Source organism: Schistocerca nitens, chromosome 4 (genome assembly GCF_023898315.1).
Source record: "Schistocerca nitens isolate TAMUIC-IGC-003100 chromosome 4, iqSchNite1.1, whole genome shotgun sequence".
NCBI lineage: Eukaryota > Metazoa > Arthropoda > Insecta > Orthoptera > Acrididae > Schistocerca > Schistocerca nitens.
In genome coordinates, this window is record NC_064617.1 from 968,186,512 (window position 1) to 968,208,638 (window position 22,127).

At 39.7% G+C, this 22,127-nt stretch overlaps 1 protein-coding gene and 1 non-coding gene across 5 annotated transcripts in view; both read right to left on the reverse strand.

The window, feature by feature from the left end:
- The window catches only part of LOC126253648 (T-cell immunomodulatory protein), a 443,932-nt gene that overhangs the window by 186,178 nt on the left and 235,627 nt on the right, over positions 1-22,127 (reverse strand). For 3 of the 4 annotated variants that reach the window (XM_049955152.1, XM_049955153.1, XM_049955155.1), the window contains exon 2: positions 21,574-21,706. In XM_049955152.1, coding sequence (XP_049811109.1) covers positions 21,574-21,706 — 133 coding nt within the window. Of the gene's footprint in view, positions 1-21,573; positions 21,709-22,127 lie in introns of all 4 variants that reach the window. The other variant, XM_049955154.1, reaches the window with a different exon arrangement.
- Trnat-ugu (transfer RNA threonine (anticodon UGU)) lies at positions 19,425-19,499 on the reverse strand. The gene has a single exon. It is a non-coding gene; the product is annotated as a tRNA-Thr (tRNA).

Here is a 22,127-nt window from a genome sequence, read left to right on the forward strand (position 1 = left end):
TCCTGGTCACCAAGACCACTATATTCTTCACCTCTGAAGGAATCACCTACTAACAAATCTGTGGCACACCAATAGGCATCTGCATAGCACTATCCTACACCAACTTTTCCATGGGCCATCTACAGGAATCCTTCACAAACACCCACAATCCCATACACCTCACCTGGTTAAGATTCACTGATGACACCTTTGTGAAATGGAGTGAGGGTGGGGATACCCTAGCCACAAACCTCCAGAACCTCCTCAGCATCTTTTCCACCATCCACTTCACCTTGTCCTCCACAACCCAACAAGCCACCTTCCTCGATGTTGATCTCCACCTCCTAGATGGCTACACCAGTACATCAGACCTACCAACCACCAGCATTACCTCCTCTTCGACAGCTGCCACCCAGTCCTCACTAAGAAAGTCCCTTCCGTACAGCCTACCCACCCGTGACTGTCACATCTGTAGTGATGAGCAGTTTGTCTCCAAATTTACCAAGGGTGTCACTGAGGCTTCCTCAGATATAAATTACCCTCCCAACCTCATACAGAAACAGATCTCTCTTGCTTTTTCTCTCCAGTCACCTACCCCTTCCACATTTCCACTGTCTGGCCACAAAGGGGCACTCCCTACGTGACTCAGAAGGTACGTGTTTCAACTGTATGAGCCACATTTGGATGAAACGTATGTACTGGGCTCGATGCTTGTCACTGATAGCAGTCGCTCGTTGCAGAAATGCCTGCTTTCGAATGATAAAGACATATAATTAGTGAATTACATATCACTGTTGCATGCAACTACACCACCACACTGCATGCCCTATGGTAATGGGAGCTGAGGCCAGTATGGTAGGCCCATTCAGGCAGGTTCCACTGCTGTTGCCAAGCAGAAGCAACTAACCGTAGTGCACTAATGTGTACTTACACATTCTATATCATTCTGGTTTCATGCTGTAAAATATTCAGGTATGTTTATAAAGTATATTAGTGCGTATTTACAATCACACTGTTAGTATATTTATTCATCTAGTTAAATTTTTTCACATGAATATTATGAACTTTTGTTTTTCAGCCAGCACGCGTACATCAGTCCAACTCATGATGTGGACATTTCATAAAACTATGCGGCCCAGTTGACACTGTATCATAATGTGACAGAAGACGGAACTGAAGAACATTTTTTGCAAATACACTATTTGAACTCATTAACAGAGAGGTTTAAGAAAAAGTATGCTTATGCAAAAAAGTTAAAAAGAAGAAGAAGAAGTTTAACAGAAAATACGTACTGGCAACCAAAAAGTCGTTTAATTGTACATCAAAAATAGTTAACAAAGCAGTAACATTTTACAAAACAACTTCAAATGTTTAATTAAAAATAGGTATTTGAGAAATTTAAAGAATCTAGAGATCATGGACTGATTGCACACAATTACAATTTATGAAATCGGGCTATTATTTCTTCCAAAGAAATGCAACTGTGAATGCTTTGAGTTGAAAACCTTTGTAGACAGATTTAAAAGAAAAGCCCATTTGTTCCCAAAAAAATAAAACTTGTTTCTACAAAAGAAATTAAGGGAGAAAAAGACATAATGTGGTATGATGCAGCACTTTTACACAAGGTCGGCTTATCACAGGTGAAGGGTATAGTGGGAACAGTATTTTCAATATAGGCAACTCACCATTTGAAAATGAATGGCAAATGGACAAACTTCATTGATTGTAGGAGAAAAGGTTTTGTATGCTGTGGTGAAATTATTTCATCTGTAACACAGTTCTATATTGTCCAACGTCATATATCATCTACTGGATTTCTTGGTACAAAGATGTACATTTCTTTTCAAGAACAAAATTGACAATTTGTACTAAGGGTGAGATGACTAATAACTCTGGCAAATTTACATGGAACCACGTTACCTGGTCATCAAAAATATTTTCAGTCCAGATTTAAAAGACAACATCTTGCTCTTCCCTGACTCCAGGAGAGGACAAACCAATGGAGCTATATTTCAAGACTTGAAATTCAGAAATCCTTAAACGGAAATCATATTCACACAGAAAAAAAAAAGAAAGAAAGAAATCTGCAAAAGTACATCCAGCCGTTCGAGTCTTCTTTTTCAGGCAATATTGTTGATAGCAGGTTTTGAAAACTGCATTAGAAATAAATTTATTTTGGAGACATTGCAAAATACATTATATGACTGAGTATTGATCACAAAACTTCATTCAGTTGTTTATCACCAGATGTTTTTGCCAGTTTTCAAGGACATGATCATTCATGTCTGGCAGACCTGTGGATATGTGACACAGAAAACCGTCATGAATTTCAGTAGCTTACTGGAATCAATGTTACAGTAAGAAATAATGATTGTGGTATCAAAAATTGTCAAGACAGTCTGTTATTAATAGTTTGTATTGTTCTCAAAAGTACTGTGTAGAACATTTTGCAATAATACCTCATTAACACACATGAACAATATCCTATAATGCAGCAAAATAGACCAGTATAGAAACGCCACTTTACAATCTACACTAGTGGCCATTAAAATTGCTATACCACGAAGATGACGTGCTACACACACAAAGTTTAACCGACAGGAAGAAGATGCTGTGATGTGCAAATGATTAGCTTTTCAGAGCATTCACACAAGGTTGGCGCCGGTGGCAACATCTACAACGTGCTGACATGAGGAAAGTTTCTAACCAATTTCTCATACACAAACAGCAGTTGACTGCCGTTGCCTGGTGAAACGTTGTTGTGATGCTTCGTGTAAGGAGGAGAAATGCGTACCATCACGTTTCCAACTTTGATAAAGGTCAGATTGTAGCCTTTCGCGATTGCGGTTCATCGTATCATGACACTGCTGCTCGCGTTGGTCGAGATCCAATGCCTCTTAGCAGAATATGGAATCGGTGGGTTCAGGAGGGTAATTTGGAATGCCATGCTGGATCCCAACGGCCTCATATCACTAGCAGTCGAGATGACAGGCATCTTATTCGCATGGCTGTAACAGATCGTGCAGCCACGTCTCGATCCCCGAGTCAACAGGTGGGGACGTTTGCAAGACAACAACCATCTGCACGAACAGTTCGACGACGTTTGCAGCAGCATGGACTATCAGCTCAGAGACCATGGCTGCGGTTACCCTTGATGCTGCATCACAGACAGGAGTGCATGCGATGGTGTACTCAACGACGAACCTGGGTGCACGAATGGCAAAACGTCATTTTTTCGGATGAATCCAGGTTCTGTTTACAGCATCATGATGGTCGCACTCGTGTTTGGTAACATCACGGTGAACGCACATTGGAAGCGTGTATTCGTCAACGCCATACTGGCGTATCACCCGGCGTGATGGTATGGGGTGCCATTGGTTACACGTCTTAGTCACCTGTTGTTCACATTGACGGCACTTGGAACAGTGGACGTCACATTTCAAATGTGTTACGACCTGTGGCTCTACCCTTCATTCGATCCCTGTGAAACCCTACAATTCAGCAGGATAATGCACGACCACATGTTGCAGGTCCTGTACGGGCCTTTCTGGATACAGAAAATGTTCGACTGCTGCCCTGGCCAGCACATTCTCCAGATCTCTCACCAATTGAAAACGTCTGGTCAATGGTGGCCGAGCAACTGGCTCGTCACAATACGCCCGTCAGTACTCTTGATGAACTGTGGTATCGTGTTGAAGCTGCATGGGCAGCTGTACCTGTACACGCCATCCAAGCTCTGTTTCACTCAATGCCCAGGCGTATCAAGGCCATTATTACGGCTAGAGGTGGTTGTTCTGGGTAATTTCTCAGGATCTATGCACCCAAACTGCGTGAAAATGTACTCACATGTCAGTTCTAGTATAATATATTTGTCCAATGAATACTCGTTTATCATCTGCATTTCTTCTTGGTGTAGCAATTTTAATGGCCAGTAGTGTAAAAGTCTGTATATGTAGAAATGTTATACCTTATACTGATTGTGACTGAATATAACCTCCATAGGTACAATTATACAGGTATTTATGTATGTTTGTATATTGGATGAAACCAACTGTTTCCAATTGTGTATAAACAATCTTTTCCACTACGTACTGTACAGTATATCACAGAGTTTATTTTCATTAGGGAAAGATCACTGCTGTTCGCCTGCAAAACAAACATACAGCTGATGCATGTAAAGCCTTATTGCTCAAAAACTTGGCCTTTCCTTAACAGGGTGTCTTCGCCACCACATTCACCGACTCGAAATGACCCTGATATACAAGTTTCATACAAATATGATTCTTACAGATGAAACACCTACCATGTAAGTACCACCCACGAATGGGACAACTGAATAACATTCTCCACCAGGGTTTCAATTACCAGTCATTGTCTTTGTGCCTTGAAATAAGGAACAGCTCCCCTCCCCTTGACAGTGGTACAAGGTATTTGACTGTTTTCTGGAAGCTGTCTTAAATGATTAATTATAATTTGAAAGCCCACTAAGACATTCGATTCAAGTCATGTGATGCCTATGACATCGCTGGCTAGCTCACTGCTCCTACTGATACAATGCTAATTCACAGTGATGTCTTGTTTTGGAATTTAAGTTTTGGAAAATGGGTTACAAATGGTGCGTAGAACATACTATACAAATACATATATAAAAAGGCCTGAAAAGTTGTTTTTGAGTGTTTCAGAGAATGAGAAAACGTGTCAAATGTGCTTGCACTGTACCAGCAAATAGCCACCACTGACATGCAAGTTCACTAAATTAATTAAAAATTTGTTGCACTATGAAGTTACCTCCAAGATATGCTCTACCATTGTTACAACAAAGGATAGTGCCATTCAACGAAATTAAACTCCTAATGAAAAGCGTCATTTTACCCTACTACACTTCAATTATTTGGTAGCTCAGCTGTTAGGGCAGTAAATCAATTTTATAAGATAATATCCAGAGTGCTGGTTCGAATCTAACTCAAAATAACATTTTAACTTATCTGTAAAATGACTCAACAATCCCCTCATATGAAAACCAAATCACAATTACAACACTTCACCACAACGATCAGAAAGAGAATATTATTGTGTTCTCCTTGCTGTTTACATGTGCTTACATTTGCAATCACAGCTCACACACGTCACATTCAAAAAGACATTTTCTAGTTAATGTGATCACGCACTTTTTACTTTATTAGAAACAATTTTTTTTATCTTCGCACTGTCCAGCTAGGACACTTATTGTTGAAACTTTTGCAGCTTCATCATCTTACATAAAGATGAAGTAAGTCTGCCTCAGACGCTAACATTAGTTTACACTCACAAACATCACAGCCCTTAGGTTTGTGTCACCTGCATGTTGTACACACTTTATATCGATCAGTGTAACCTCATCGCGTTACATTTGTTGTATTGTGGGAGTATGGTGATACCTTCTCTATCAGCAATGCTTTCCAAAAAACTGAATTGTTTGTTCACAAAGTAAATGTATTTATCCTCTTTTGTCCATTTCTCAGAATAAGACTAATGTGAAGCCATATATATTACACCCCCACAATCTAAACAACTGCTACGATCAGTTCTTGCTAACGCTACTTTTCTATTTCATTAAAACTTTTAGAAATATATGACCCTTTCAGGACTCGAAAATGTGACCCTTTAATCTGTATTCAGTTGCACTATCCTGTCTGCCACCTAATGCCTGCAGGATGCAGCTCTTCTGCTGAGTGTCTCCTACAAAGAAAATTGGCAGGGCGTTTTCCCAAGAATAATTTCATTGTGCTTTGGGTCGTAGCTCACAGCTGATAGTCGACAATCTAGTTATAATATATGGAGACATCTCCGAAAGTTCTACAATTCCGTAGCTTTGAGCAAGTTTATTGATGTTGCAGGAAGCAAGGAAAAGAATGTCCGTTGTTGCACATATCATTGCTCTAAATGGGTGTAGCATTAACACATCAACTTTGGTAATGCTTCCACTATAGACATTCACAAAATTCCTTTCTATTGTTACTTAACATTCTAATTATGTTTTTCCCCACTGAATAGCAAAACTGTTTTCATAAAAAGTACATAGAAAGCTCGTAACTTTGGCTGATACTCCTATAACATAGCTTCATCTTATTCCTGGTCTGTGACATCACCAAAGCATCAGCTAATAACAGAGCATTTTCGATCTCTTCAACCACACTTGATATTTAATAATTTTTAAGCTTTAATTACATAAAAATAACAGACTTTTGTGAGAATATAACCATAAATGCTATGTAAATGTTGTACTCAATCAGAATAACAATGATCTGAACCATATTTTTAACACAGGAAAATAGCCTATTCCGCCACCCATCAAACCTACGCAATATCCTTGTCCATCCCTACTCGTATCCCTGCAACAGACCTAGATGCAAGACCTGACCCACACATCCTCCAACCAATACCTATTCCAGTCTGGTCAGAGGCATCACCTATCCCATTCAAGGCAGAGCTACCTGTGAAACCACCTACGTAATCTAAAAGCTAAGCTGCATGCAACCACTGTGCTGTTTTCTACGTGGACATGACAAGCTGTCTGTCTCCATGAATGACCATAGACTTAACTGTGGCCAATAAACAGTTGGACCACCCAGTTGTTGAACATGTTGCCCAACACAATGTCCATCACTTCAATGACTGAGTCACAGATTGTGCCATCTGGATTCTTCTTACCAACACTAGCTTTCCTGAATTGTGCAGTCTCCCTGCAATATATCCTATGTTCCTGTAACCCCTAGGGATTCGACCTTTGCTTGTCCCTGTAGTCCCTGTCCTTCATCCAATTACTCCCTTCCCCGTTCCCACTCCAGCACTACACAGTCTGCCAGTCATCTACTCTACCTCCCCCCCCCCCCCCCCCTGCCGCCATCTACTCTCCTAACTGCACCTAGCTGCCCTGCCCTGCCTGCAACACATTCTTGCAGCTCCCACAAGCAGCACCACAGCCTTCCCCACCCCTACCCTGTTATCCCTCCCCTCCCCTCCCTTGGATTGCTTCTCCCATCAGGTGCAGTTGCTCACAGTGCGGCCTCAGTGGCCAGAGACAGTGGTCATGTGTGTGCGAGTCGTGCTTGTTTGAATACGTGTACGTTTCCTACTTTAGAATGAGGCCTTTCGGCCGAAAGCTTAAACGTATTGCACTCTTTTTGTTGTGCCTGCGTGCAACTCAACATCTCGTGTGTATACATTAAATGTATTTGCAATTGTGAATATTCGTGTGGGACTGGGACTCGATCTCAGATTTCCCATTTATTGCGAGCAGTCGCCTGAACATTTGGCTATCCGTGCATGACCTACAGCCAGACCAAAATTTCCATGTCATCAACTATGCCTCTACAGCCTGTACTCGTACGTCCATTACATATATTCCAGCACATGCGAGACATTTTATTTGAAAGTCACTTGCCCGGTGAACATAACACAAGCACTTCATTATACTGTCTCCTCACTATTCTGAATAGCAACCTACCCTTTTCGTAATATTATTGTTTCAAATGGTTAAATTACATATGGTGACTATAATAAATACAAAATTATTTCTCAATTTAAGACTGAAAACAAGCCACATCAGTGGCCTGGATTATATCAAACATGTTTATATATTATGAAATCATATGGTGTTTCTTTGGCTAGGCACTATTGTCCTTCGTATTTTTAGTTTCAAGAGAAGGATTTGAAATATTTCTCCTTGTTATTTATAAAATTTCAACATGCATCACAAAAACACTTCCAAATTAAAGTCTACAATTCTGACTTAAGTTACACATGCACTGCAGAGTTTTAACTGGGCTGTTTTAACACAGCAAATGAATCAATTCCTAGAAACTAACTGTACTTATAAGATGAAATTTCTAGCAGTTTTCCTATTCCAGAGTATGTTGTTCAGGTTATGATCATAAACTTTTACTATTGTAATTTTTGGGCTTGAGACTACAAGTCATGATGTTCGGTAAAAAAGCTAATCTGACGAAATATTTTAATGGTTCACACGCAAAGAGGTTTTCATTCACTTACACTACATGTGAATATCTTAATGCAAATTACCAAAGAATTAGGAAACAATCATACAACATTAACAGATAACAGTGAATTACAAATCCCCATGTATCTATATGCCCGATTATGGTGAGTACCATGAAGACATTGTAATAAAAACATTACAATTCGTAATCTAAGACACAGTGAATGAAACATCTACATCTGCATACAGGGTAACAATTATTGACTATATGAGAATAAAAAAAACTTAAATTAGTTAAAAATTATGGAGTGCACACACTTTATTCAACATGTACACGTCACTACGGATATTTGGATTTAGGGTATGACATGTTCAACATGTCTCCCATCATTAGGGTGATGAGGCACAGATGAACAGTGAAATTCTGCATAATCCACCAAAGTGTTAGAACACTGATGCTGTTGATGACCTACTGAATGGCTGTTTTCAGCTCAGCAATAGTTTTGGGGTTATTGCTGTACACATTGTCTTTAATATAGCCCCACAAAAAGGAGTCACTTGTGTTCGGATCCGGATCATATGGTAGCCAATCGAGGCCCATGCCAGTGGCCTCTGGGTACCCCAGAGCTAGGATGCAGTCCCCAAAATGCTCCTTCAAGACATCAAACACTCTCCTGCTTCAATGGGATCCAGCTCCATCTTGCATGTACCACATCTTGTCAAAATCATGGTAACCTCAGATAATGGGGACAAAATCATTTCCAAAACCTTCACGTTCCATTCGGTACTCACCGTGCAATCAAGGAATATCACACAGATTATTCTGTGGCTGGACTTTCCACACCACACAGTCACCCGTTGAGGCTGAAGGGACTTTCTGATTGTGAAATGCAGATTGTCAGTATCCCAAATGCACCAATTTTGCTTACTGACGAATCCATCTACATGAAAGTGGGCTTCGTCGCTAAACCAAACCGTACTAATTCTCATCATGCCCCCACAGCCAACAGTGCAGTCTGAACATCCTAACACAAACTGTTAAGACGCTATGATGATTTTATTTCATATAGTTCAATATTGTCACCCTGTAGGTAGTCTGTAAATCACTGTGTAGTGCATGGCAGAGGGTACTTCTCGCTGTAACAGTTATATTGGCTTCTTCCCATTTAATTCGTGTATGGAGCATGGTAAAAATGATTGTTTAAATGCTTTTATGTGTGCTATAATTAAGCTGATCCTGTCCTTGCGATCCTTACAGCAGCAGGTACGTAGAGTGTTGTTGTATATTCCTAAAGTTATAATTTCTTGAAATTTTGCAAGTAGGCTTTCTCAGAACAGTTTTCATCTGCCTGTTCAATTTCTTCAGCGTCTCTGTAACAATCAACCATGGGTCAAACAAATCTATGACGATTCATGCTGCCCTTCTATGTATATGTTCAATATCCCTGTTAGGTCTATATGGCGAGAGTCTCACACACACGAGCAATTTTCTCTGAGGGGTCACTTGAGGGATTTATAGACTGATTGCATTTCCCTATTACTATAACAACAAACAGAAGTTTCACAACTGCTTTGCCTACAACTGATCCTATGTGACTGTTCCATTTTATATCTTTACAAAATATTAGACACATGTATTTGTGTGAGTTACCCACTCCAATTGTGATTCATTGATTCTGTAATCATATGCTACATTTTTTTTTTCTTTTAGTGAAGTGCACAATTTTACATCTATGAACATTTAAAGCAGGATGTCAATCTCTGCACCACTTTGAAATCTTATCAAGATCTGAGTGGATATTAGCGCAACTTCTTTCAGACGGATCATCATAAGAAGGGTGCTCAAAAAATAATGCAACACTTTTTTTCTTGGTCAATTTCAATTTGGAAAAACATGGAATTTGTTGTGGAACATCATCGAATATTCCTGTTTCAGCCCATATAGTTTCATGAAGTTTTGATAGGAGGTGATGCAACAGATAGCCTTCAAAATAGTATTTGTAACAGAAGTGTGTTCCAAGCAAAGAGTTGTCACTGAGTTTATTTTGGTGGAAAACCAGGTCATCACAGATATTCATTAGCACTTACACAACATCTACAGAAACCAGGCACTGAACAAAAGTACAGTGAGCCATTGGAGGAAGTGTCTGTCGTCATCGCAACAAGGTCACGCAAACCTGTCCGATCTCCCACATGCTGATCGGCCACAAACACAGTTGTGACTCCTGTAATACTGGAACACGCAGACACTCTGGTTTAAGGTGATCGAAGGGTCACAATCGCATACCTCACTGCTCAACAGGATACCTCTACCGGTAGTGCTGACACACTTGTCCAGCAGGGTACTCAAAGGTATGTACCTGCTGGATTCCTTGTTGCCTAACACAAGATCATAAAGAGCAACAAGAACCATCTGTGCAGAATTGCTTGCACATTATGAAGTCGATCATGACAATTTTTTGTCAAATATCATCACAGGCAATAAAACATGGGTTCCTGACTTTTAACTAGAAATAAAACAGCAATCCATGGAATGACACCACAAAATCTCTCCTCCAATGCAAAAGTTAAAGCCGCACCCTCTGCCAGTAAAGTCATGACGAAAGTCTTCTGGGGCTCTGAAGGGGTTGTTTTGTTTGATGTCCTCCCTCATGGTGTGACAATCAGCTCTGAAGTGTACTGTGTTACCTTCAGGAAATTAAGAAACGACTTCGGCATGTTGTTGCTATAAAAATGCAAACAAACGTCTCCTCCTCCATGGCAACGCAAGGCCTCATACATACATATATATACATTAATCCTTGTTCCACATATCATGAATACGACATTTTGTAATGATGTGGAACGTGTCACTTTAGCATAAGTTTTCTTTACACTCAATAATTAATTTTTTTTACAGTTGCTACTTCTATCTAAGAATTCATTTACTGAGTAGAAGGAGTTGTCATTCAGAAATTCTTTTAATTTGCTTTTAAATGTTGGTTGGTTGTCTGTCAGACTTTTAATACTATTTGGCAAATAACCAAAGATTTTTGTGGCAGCATAATTCACCCCATTCTGTGCCAAAGTGAGATTTAATCCAGAATAGTGAAGATCCTCCTTTCTTCTAGTGTTGTAGCTATGCACTTCACTCTTATTTTTGAATTGGGATGGGTTATTAATGACAAATTTCATAAGTGAATATATGTATTGCGAAGGTACTGTGAATATCCCGAGTTGCTTAAATAAATCTCTGCAAGGTGATCTTGGTTTATTATTCTGATTACACACTTTTGTGCAATGAATACTTTCTCTCTTAATGACGAATTGCCCCAAAATACGATGCCATATGAAAGCAGTGAATGAAAATAGACATAGTAGGCTAATTTAGTGATACGTTTATCACACTAATTTTCAATAACCCTAATAGCATAAGTAGCTGAACCTAACCATTTCAGCAAATCATCAATGTGTGTCTTCAATTCAATTTCTCATCAATGCACACACCCAGAAATTCTGAGTATTCTGCCTTAGCAACAGACTTCTGTTCATAGTCTATATTTATCAATGGTGTTCTGCCATTTCCTGTGCAGAATTGAATAAACTGTGTTTTCTCAAAATTTAGTGAGAGTCCATTTGCAGAGAACCAGTTAATAATTTTCTGAAAGACATTATTTGCAATTTCCTCAGATGATTCTTGCTTCTTGGGTGTGATTACTATACTTGTATTATCAGCAAAAAGAACTAACTTCACATCTTCATGAATATAGAGAGGCAAGCCGTTAACATATATTAAGAATAATAAGGGACCCAAGACTGAACCCTATGTGACACCACTCTTGATACCTCCCCAGTTACAAGACTCAGTTGGTTTTTGCAGACTATCTGTACTGTTAATTTCAATCTTCTGCATTCTTCCAGTTAAGTATGAATAAAGCCATTTGTGCACTTTCCCACTCATACTACAATACTTAAGCTTATCTAAAAGAATTTCATGTTTCACACAATCAAAAGCCTTTGAGAGATCACAAAATATCCCAATGGGTGATGTTCAGTTATTCAATGCATTTAATATTTGATCAGTGAAAGCATATATAGCATTTTCTGTTAAAAAGTCTTTCTGAAAACCAAACTGACATTTTTTACTGCTTCATTTTTACAAATCTGTGATCCACTCATGAATACATAACTTTCAAGAATTTTGGATAAAGCTGTCAAAAGTGAGACTGGGTGGTAGTTGTTAGCATCAGATCTATCCCCTTTATTATGCAATGGTTTAACAATAGCATATTTCAGTCTATCTGGAAAAATGCCCTGTTCCAGTGAGCTACTACATATGTGGCTGAGACTCCTATTTATTTGTTGGGAACAAGCTTTTGGTACTCTGTTGGAAATGCCATCAATTCCATGTGAGCTTTTACTTTTGAGTGAATTTATTATTGTACGAATTTCAGTAGGAGAGGTGGGTTGAATTTCAATTTTATCAAATTGCATAGTTACTGCCGCTTCCACATACTGCCTTGCATTTTCTAATGAATAGCTGGACAATATTTTCTCTACAACACTTAAAAAATGATTACTAAAAATGTTTTCTACTTCTGACTTCTTGTTAACAAACTTTTCATTGTGTTTATAATAGAGGGAAACATTCCACGTAGGAAAAATATCTAAAAACAAAGATGATGTGACTTACCAAATGAAAGTGCTGGCAGGTCGACAGACACACAAACGAACACAAACATACATACAAAATTCAAGCTTTCGCAACAAACTGTTGCCTCATCAGGAAAGAGGGAAGGAGAGGGAAAGACGAAAGGATGTGGGTTTTAAGGGAGAGGGTAAGGAGTCATTCCAATCCCGGGAGCGGAAAGACTTACCTTAGGGGGAAAAAAGGACGGGTATACACTCGCACACACACACATATCCATCCACACATATACAGACACATATTGGTCTTTAAATGTGTCTGCTTGTGTCTGTATATGTGTGGATGGATATGTGTGTGTGTGCGAGTGTATACCCGTCCTTTTTTCCCCCTAAGGTAAGTCTTTCCGCTCCCGGGATTGGAATGACTCCTTACCCTCTCCCTTAAAACCCACATCCTTTCGTCTTTCCCTCTCCTTCCCTCTTTCCTGATGAGGCAACAGTTTGTTGCGAAAGCTTGAATTTTGTGTGTATGTTTGTGTTCGTTTGTGTGTCTGTCGACCTGCCAGCACTTTCATTTGGTAAGTCACATCATCTTTGTTTTTAGATATTTTTCATTGTGTTTGATAGAAATACAGTCTGAGCACCCAGCAAGAGCTCACAGAACTTCACTGGACGGTTTTTCTTCATCCACCTCACAGCTCTGATCTCGCACTTTCCAACTTCCGTCTGTATGGCTCAATGAAGGAGGCACTCTGCAGGAAGCAGTTTGTGGATGGTTGGGAAGTTATTAATTCAGCTAGAAGTAGGCTCCGACACCGGCCAGAAGAGTGTTACCATGTGGGTAAGGCAGCATAAGACCGTGGTTTGGGACAGAGATTACATTGAAAAATAAGGTTTTGTAGCCAAAAGAGTGGGTAATAATATGGTGTATTGGAACCCTAAATAAAACAAACTTGCTTTCAGCAAGAAAGAGTTGCATTACTTACTGAACACCCCTTGTAGACAACTGCATCATCTGTAAAAAGTCTGAGGTTACTGTTGACATCGTTTGTAAGATCATTAATACACAACAGTGACTCTATACCACAGAAAGTCTCTTTCATCCAGGACTGTTCTACTAGGTAAATATATATCAAGTGATTGTTAACTATTCTTCTAAACCTGAGCCACAGTTCTTCTACATGCCCCTCTCCTGAGCTAAAAGTTTATAGAGTTCCTTTCTGAGATATGACACTACTGCCTCTCCATCATCTTCATCTTCCATCTTCTTCTCCTCCTCCTCCTCCTCCTCCTCCCTGAAATGTTTCTGCTTACACAGATCGTTTACAGAGCTTGTTCTGCACTTCTCTTTTCTCCCACAGTCTATCATTTAGCAACTCCTCCCATTGCAGTCCTATTTGTTTCACATTATCCTTCGCCCAGTCTCTCGATCTAGTTAGCTGAAAATATAAATTCTTCTACTTGTTGTAGCTGCCATTTGTACTTTCATATACACAGTTGTGACAAATGCCTCATGGTCTCTGATACCAGTTTGTATGTGGACATCCTCAAAGAACTCAGGTCTATTTGTTGCTATTCTATTTAATATATTTCAATCAATAGTGGATTTACGAACAAATTGGGTTGTCCTCAGAGAAGACATTTAGTAATGTTTCACAGGACTTCTTATAGTGCCCACCACTTTCAAAACCGTAATTTTCCCCATTGATTACATGATGACTGATGTCTCCTACAATGATGACAGTATGATGAACTTACATCCTAGTGAAATGAAGTTTCCTCGAAAATTACCAGTTATATCTGCAAGTGAGTATGGTGGCTGATAGAAGGCTCTGATTATAAGTTTATTCTCACGCTTGATACTAAGTCCTGCCCAAGCAATCTTGCAGGCAGTTTCAGTTCCTATTTTGGTGGATTTGAGTTTATTGTCTACTTGATAAATGCACCACTTCTATTTATCATTTGCCTGCCCATTCAATACATGCTTAAATTTTCCCCACAAATCTCACTGCCACCAATTTCAAGTTTTAATAAACTTTCTTATACTTAGTATTATGTGAACTTCACTGCTTTTTGTGAGCACTTCACATTTTGGCACTACGCTGTGAATTCTTCAGCAGTTATTTACCAAGTTTTAATATTCTCATCTGCAGCACGCATTTCTTGGGTCTTGTACTGATACTTCCAGGTCTCCCAAAGATATTGTTATCTAGCCTAATCTAAAAAAGACCTTGTGTGCACCTCGTACACAGTCAAGCTAGTTGGGCAGCAGCCTCTGATGAGTGGTGCTCACCTGATCCATTTTGGGAGATCCTCCAGTTCTAAGTCCTAGACACAGGTCCAGGAAGTCATAGTCTAGCTTGTCACAGAACCTTCCTAATCTTTGATTCAAACCTTCCACCCGATTCAAAAGTAGGGAGCCATGATCAGTTCTGGGAAAAATGCTGAAAATTGTGAGCTTCACTGGAATTCCGTGAGCAAGGCTGGTCTTCTCAAACTACTCTACTAGTCACTGGCACAATTTTAGTATGACCTCAGAGCCTAGATGATACGTAGTTGGTTGCAGATTGTTCCCTGCTGGAATAATCTCTTCAAAATGTTGAAGGAGGGCCCCAGGTGTACACAAGTTCCTTCCCACCCCATCATTTTCCTGAGGAGTACCATTATTTGTTGCACATTTGAGCTTCTCACAATTAATAGACCCCTCAGCTTTTGCTTTTGCCTTCTTTTTGCATTGGAGACAGGTTTCCCAACAGTCTCACTGGCTCAGTTTCAGAGGAAGCCAGCACTTTAAACTTAGGCTTGAAATTTTAGACCAGCATAGCTACATGCTGTCCCAGAAACTTTATTTTGTGAAACCAATTTCAGCTGTAATAAATGTGTCCAAATAAATACTATCAAAACCATGAGATGTTGATTATTCCTCTCAAATACTTTACTGGGCTACTGTAGTTTGAATCACAGTTTACTTAAATTCACAGGTGTAATATGCAAATGGACCAGTTACTCAATGATTAACTCATTCACGTTTGACTTATTGGGAAAATCATTATTATGGAAAAAATGTTGAACTGCAGGAAATTCCTCTTTGACAATCAACATGTTACACCGTTTCACTGCAACACAGTTGCAGCAATACACTGAAGGAAAGGTTTGATTCTAGCCTTTGTGGTTGTCCTCATAAAGCAGCTGGACCTGAAAGTATCATCACCTTGTGATGCAAATAATATTACTGATAATGCACCAAAATTTCCTTTGGTTTTTCAGTCATGGTTTTCCAAAACACACATTGTTGGAACACAATCATCTGATGCACATTTAAGAAACACTGTATTACAAACCTGTTGCTATTCTGAAGCAGACGGTTTACGTTCATGTATCTAGCACAAGGTGCAGAGTAAATTAACGCACGCTTTCAATCCTACATGCAGTATGGGTTTTTTAATTGTTGACATAAATAATGTCTTCACTGTCAACGTAACCTCTACATAATGAGATTTTCACTCTGTAGCGGAGTGTGCGCTGATATGAAACTTCCTGGCAGATTAAAACTGTGTGCCGGGCCAAGACTTGAACTCGGGATCTTTGCCTTTCGTGAGAGTCGTGCTTGGGTAGCTCAGTGGTAGAGCACTTGCCCGCGAAAGGCAAAGGTCCCGAGTTCGAGTCTCGGTCCAGCACACAGTTTTAATTAGCCAGGAAGCTTCATATCAGCGCACACTCTGCTGCAGAGTGAAAATCTCATTCTGGAAACATCCCCCAGGCTGTGGCTGAGCCATGTCTCCGCAATATCCTTTCTTCCAGGAGTGCTAGTTCTGCAAGGTTCGCAGAAGAGCTTCTGTGAAGTTTGGAAAGTAGGAGATGAGGTACTGGCAGAACTGAAGCTGTGAGGGTGGGTTGTTAGTCGTGCTTGGGTAGCTCAGATGCATCGAGTCACGGTCCGGCACACAGTTTTAATCTGCCAGGAAGTTTCATAATCTCTACATGTCTTCAGGTAGAGCCACAGGGTTCATCACTTCCACTTCATGATATCAACACGCACTGATGCTCTCTGCAGATTTTCAACCCAACTAGTTCTGCCCATTTTAAAGCTTATAATGACTGAGGTTCTCAATGGTAGTTTGACATGTCTTTGTTTAATGTAATGCTTTCTGTGTTTACATACTGAACAGAACTAGTGGCAGTGGCTATTCTTTCCTCATTCTCCTTCAATTTTTACCTACCGTTGTTCAGGATACAAAATCTCTCTCAACTATACTGTCTTCTCTACACAAAACTCTATATAATTTTATATTGTATTTCCACTCCTGTTTATCTCATTAGATCAAATTAACACAATCAAAAATTTTCCTTCAAAGTTGATAAAACCTACACACACATTCTTGTCTTACCCAATACTTCTGAAATATCATTACTAAAAGCAGTAATACTTTTCTGAATAGAAATGATCTGTGGATAGAACTTCAATTACAAGGGTTGCCCAGAAAGTAATGCACCACTCTTTTTTTTTTTCTCTCTCCCCCTCAGCTGAAAACAATGCTACGAATGTGAAATGTTACGTATGTATTATTTGAAGTCTCCTGAATGAGCGTGCTAAGTTTGTCAATTCCAAAAGATAGCGTAGTTGCAGGACAGTTTCAAAATGGCGTCTGTAGGTGATATACATTACAGCGACGTGCCGTCATTGAATTTCTCATTGCAGAGAAGAAACTGTGGGGAATATTCAAAAACGCTTGAGCAAAGTCTATGAAGCAACTGCTGTCGACAGTAGCACAGTTGCTGGACACAGAGTGTGAGGTCATCACTAGGTGGTTCAGCAGAGCTCCACGATTTGCAGCAGTCAGGGAGACCATCCCCGGCGGTCACATTTGACATGTTGCAGTGATCTGATATTGTCATTCACAAGGACAGACACATTGTGACTTGGCAGTTGGCACTGCATCTGTCAATCGGCAAAGGGAGTTCACACAGTGAAGCACTGGCTCTGCCGCCAGGACAACGATTGGTACCGACAGGGCACACACGCCCTTGTTTAGTGCTGGAGGAAGGCCTTAGAACAGGATGGAGGTTACGTGGAAAAATAGGGTGTGTAGACAAACACCATTCATTTGTGTGTGTATTTCTCATTATGTTCAATAAAGAATTGTTGAAGAAAAAAATGTGGTGCATTACTTTGTAGGCAACCATCGTATATTTATGGAAGAAGACAATATTTTATAAGCACTGGAGATAAGGCCAAGTATTTAATACTGTTTGTAACTACTTGATGACCTCTGTGGTAGTGGAGCATTAGGTGGTCACACTATTATCAGTCTGTTCACTATCTGACTACGGAAACTCCAGATACGATTATCAACATGATTGTAGGGAAAGATAGATTGCTAACCATAAACAAGATACGTCAAGTTGCAGACAGGCATAATTAAAAGACACTCGCATATAGCTTTCAGCAGCAGCCTTCATCAGTAAAGAAGGACACACACACACACACACACACACACACACACACACACACACACACAAGGCAAGCACACCTCATGCACACACGACCGCCAACTCCAGCATATTGGGCCAGAATGCAACATCATGTGAGATGCAAGTTTACACTACTATGCTTCCCACCTTTCCAGATTGCTGCTTGCATTTCACATTATGTTGTACTCTGGTCCGAGATGCTGGAGTTGGCAGTCGTGTGTGTGTGTGTGTGTGTGTGTGTGTGTGTGTGTGTGTGTGTGTGAACCAGACATGTCTTCTTTACAGTAAATAGCAATTTATCTTTTCCTACATTATTGCTGTTCACTATCTGGTCATATGATCTGCCTTGTACTGACCTCACAGGGAACAGACTGTTCCCTGCTACATTATCCAGTAATCTTCAGATGCTATGTTGATAATGAAGAATACAGTATCTGGTACAGATAAATGAAGTGTGATACGGTTTTACCAATTGCTTCCCTCCTCTTTTAGATAGGTTTTCAAACTGATCTGCTGGTACTGCTTGTATGTTGTATTTTGTGTTCATTATGAAATTTATTTACAGATTTTTTCCACTTTGCTCCAATTAATTTTACTCATATATTACTACCAATTTCCTCCAACTCTAATTTCATTGTTGTTGTAGCTTTCAGTCCGAAGAGTGGTTTGATGGAGCTCTCCACTGTTGTCTATCACGTGCGAGCCTCTTCATCACTTCATAACTACTGCAACCTACATCCATTTGAACCAACTTATTGAAATTTAGCCTTGGACTCTCAACAATTGTGGAACCATGTCAAATGCCTTCCAAAAGTCAGGGAACACAGCACCAACCTAGGCTTCTTGTTTCGGCATTTGTCAGGGGGGAAAAAGAGCGAGCCAAGTTTCACACGATCTCTGATTAAGGAATTCGTGGTGTTTTTATAGAAGAGTGCCTTGTTCTCTAAACCATCATAATACTTGAGTATAAAACATATTCCAGAACCCAGCAACAAACTGACATAAAAAATACAGGGCTATAATTATACACATCTATCAGACAACCCTTCTTGGAAATAGGAATATCGCTCTCTCTCTCTCTCTCTCTCTCTCTCTCTCTCTCTCCCCCTCCCTGACACACACACACACACACACACACACACACACACACACACACACACAGTGGGAAAAATTCCATAAAATAATCAGCAGCATGACAATGCAGATGCAATAAAACATAAGGAAGAATGGGCCTGTAAAGAAAAAACACGTGGGAATGAAACAGCTTTGAGAGCAGTGATGAATGACATAGCTTTTAATGATAATTAAATGGACACCCTAGCTGCAAACAGGCATTGATGTACTTCATTGGGGACATGTTGAAAATGTGTGCCCCGACCGGGATTCGAACCCGGGATCTCCTGCTTACATGGCAGACGCTCTATCCATCTGAGCCACCGCGGGCACAGAGGATAGTGCGTCTGCAGGGACTTATCCCTTGCACGCTCCCCGTGAGATCCACATTCCCAACATGTCCACACCACTACATTTGTAGTGCGCCTAATAGATGTTTGCCCAACATACTCATTACTCGTGGCAGATTAATCTACCAAGTCCCGTACGAGTTCGGGCATAGCGTGTGCGTTCGCACAAGAAGGTCAATGGCCGGGAAGCCATACAGCTTTTACCTCTTGACAAGATTTATTACACAATGACATGCTACAACATGAACTGTAATAAATTTCCAGACTGGTTACTAATACAAAGTGTATCTTTCAAGGTAAGAAACTTGTGTGTTTGCAGAATACCAGTACTGAATCAACGTACCTCTTTCTGCAACAGCATTTCAACATGTAACAATTGTTATTGTTGTTACAAACAGCTAATGTCATTCATTCATGCATGGTTATTAGAAATACTCTCTAAGACAAAAAAAAAAAAAAAAAAAAAAAAAAAAAAAAAAAAAAAAAACGACACGCCACAGAGGAATTATTCAAATGGGACAGAAATTGATAGATGTGAAGCATATGTCAGGCAAACAAGTGATTAAAATTTCTAAAAAAATGGATGATTTATTTATGAGAAAGACCTTCACAAACTGAGCAAGTCAATAATATGTTGGTCCACGTCTGGCCCTATGCAAGCAGTTATTCGGCTTGTCACTGATTGACAGAGTTGTTGGATGTCCTCCTGAGGGATATTACGCCAAATTACATCCAACTGGCGTGTTACATCATCAAAATCACAAGCTGGTTGGAGAGCCCTGCCCATAACGCTCCAAATGTTCTCAGTTGGGGAGAAACCAGTGACCTTGCTGGCCAAGGTAGAGTTGTTGTTGTGGTCTTCAGTCCTGAGACTGGTTTGATGCAGCTCTCCATGCTACTCTATCCTGTGCAAGCTTCTTCATCTCCCAGTACCTACTGCAACCTACATCCTTCTGAATCTGCTTAGTGTATTCATCTCTTGGTCTCCCTCTACGATTTTTACCCTCCACGCCGCCCTCCAATGCTAAATTTGTGATCCCTTGATGCCTCAAAACATGTCCTACCAACCAATCCCTTCTTCTAGTCAAGTTGTGCCACAAACTTCTCTTCTCCCCAATCCTATTCAATACCTCCTCATTAGTTACGTGATCTACCCACCTTATCTTCAGCATTCTTCTGTAGCACCACATTTCAAAAGCTTCTATTCTCTTCTTGTCCAAACTGGTTATTGTCCATGTTTCACTTCCATACATGGCTACACTCCATACAAATACTTTCAGAAGGTAGAGTTAGGCTAGCACAAAGACAAGCAGTAGAAACCCTTGCCATGTACAGATGGGAATTTTCTTGCGGAAATTTCAGCCCAGGACGCATTGCCATGAAGGGCAACAAAACTGGGCACAGAATATCACCTCTATACCACTGTATTGTAAGGGTGCCATGGGTGACAACCAAAGGGGTCCTGCTACGCAATGGAATGGCAACCTATATCATCAGTCCTGGTTATCAGGTTGTATGGTGGTTAACAATCAGGTGGTAAACCTCTGATGTCCGGGGACATCTCCAGACATGTCTTCATTGGTCACTGTGGGTCAATTCCAAGCCGGACTCACTGAAGACAATTCCATCACTCCCCCTCCCCCAAAGGAAAGTATGTTCCTGTTAGGTACTCTGCTCTTGAAATATTTCAACATTTACTTGTTATTATTTTAAACTTCACAGATAAAACCTGGAAATACAGTATTACATACAAATGAAGTATTTTATAATATTGCTTGGGAACTGATTTGGTGATAGCAATACTAGTATAATTGCATCACAAAAGCATTGTGAAACAATGTTTTCACCCCTACTGGTAAAAATATTTTTCTATACACTTCTCGAAAACATCTTGGGTTAAACTAGTTGTTGTCCTACAATAATGGCTTAAGGAACCAAAAAACTAATAAAGTATTACTGATATCTAAAAAAATGTGTTTAAGACTTTAATATTTACAGCATTCATAGAACTGATGGACATCCATAAAAGACAACATGCAGAAGTGTTTGACTTACAAATATATGAATTCCTTTAGATGTCACAAGAGACATTTTATTATCTTCGGACCATGATACTGCAAAATGAGATGTAACTCCTGGAGCAAATGCAATTGTGTTTATTTCTTTGAGTTCCATTGTTTCCTGCAAACTGAGCAAAAAGAAAACAAAATCAAAATTGGCTTCAATCTGCATATACACTAACTCTGACATATGATTAGTTACGAAAAGAAGCAGCAGTACTATGGACGTTTGGTTAATTATTTGTTTCATAGATCATATTCACGATAAACATTATATCAACAGAATACAAATAGAACACACATCATCTGGTGATCCCTGGATGAATATATAAAAAAATGAAAATAAAAAATAATATTTATGTGGCTACATGTTGGTCACTTATAATTTTTTTCTGTATAAAGGACTAATTATTTCTATTCCAGAAAAACTCCATGGTGTAGGAAGAGCTGTTCTGAAGAAACACAGTAATATACATTTGAAAACACTGAAGCTATCTGTCTGACACTTTATCTCCATGAGCAGATTCTGAAAGAGTTTTATTGCTGCAT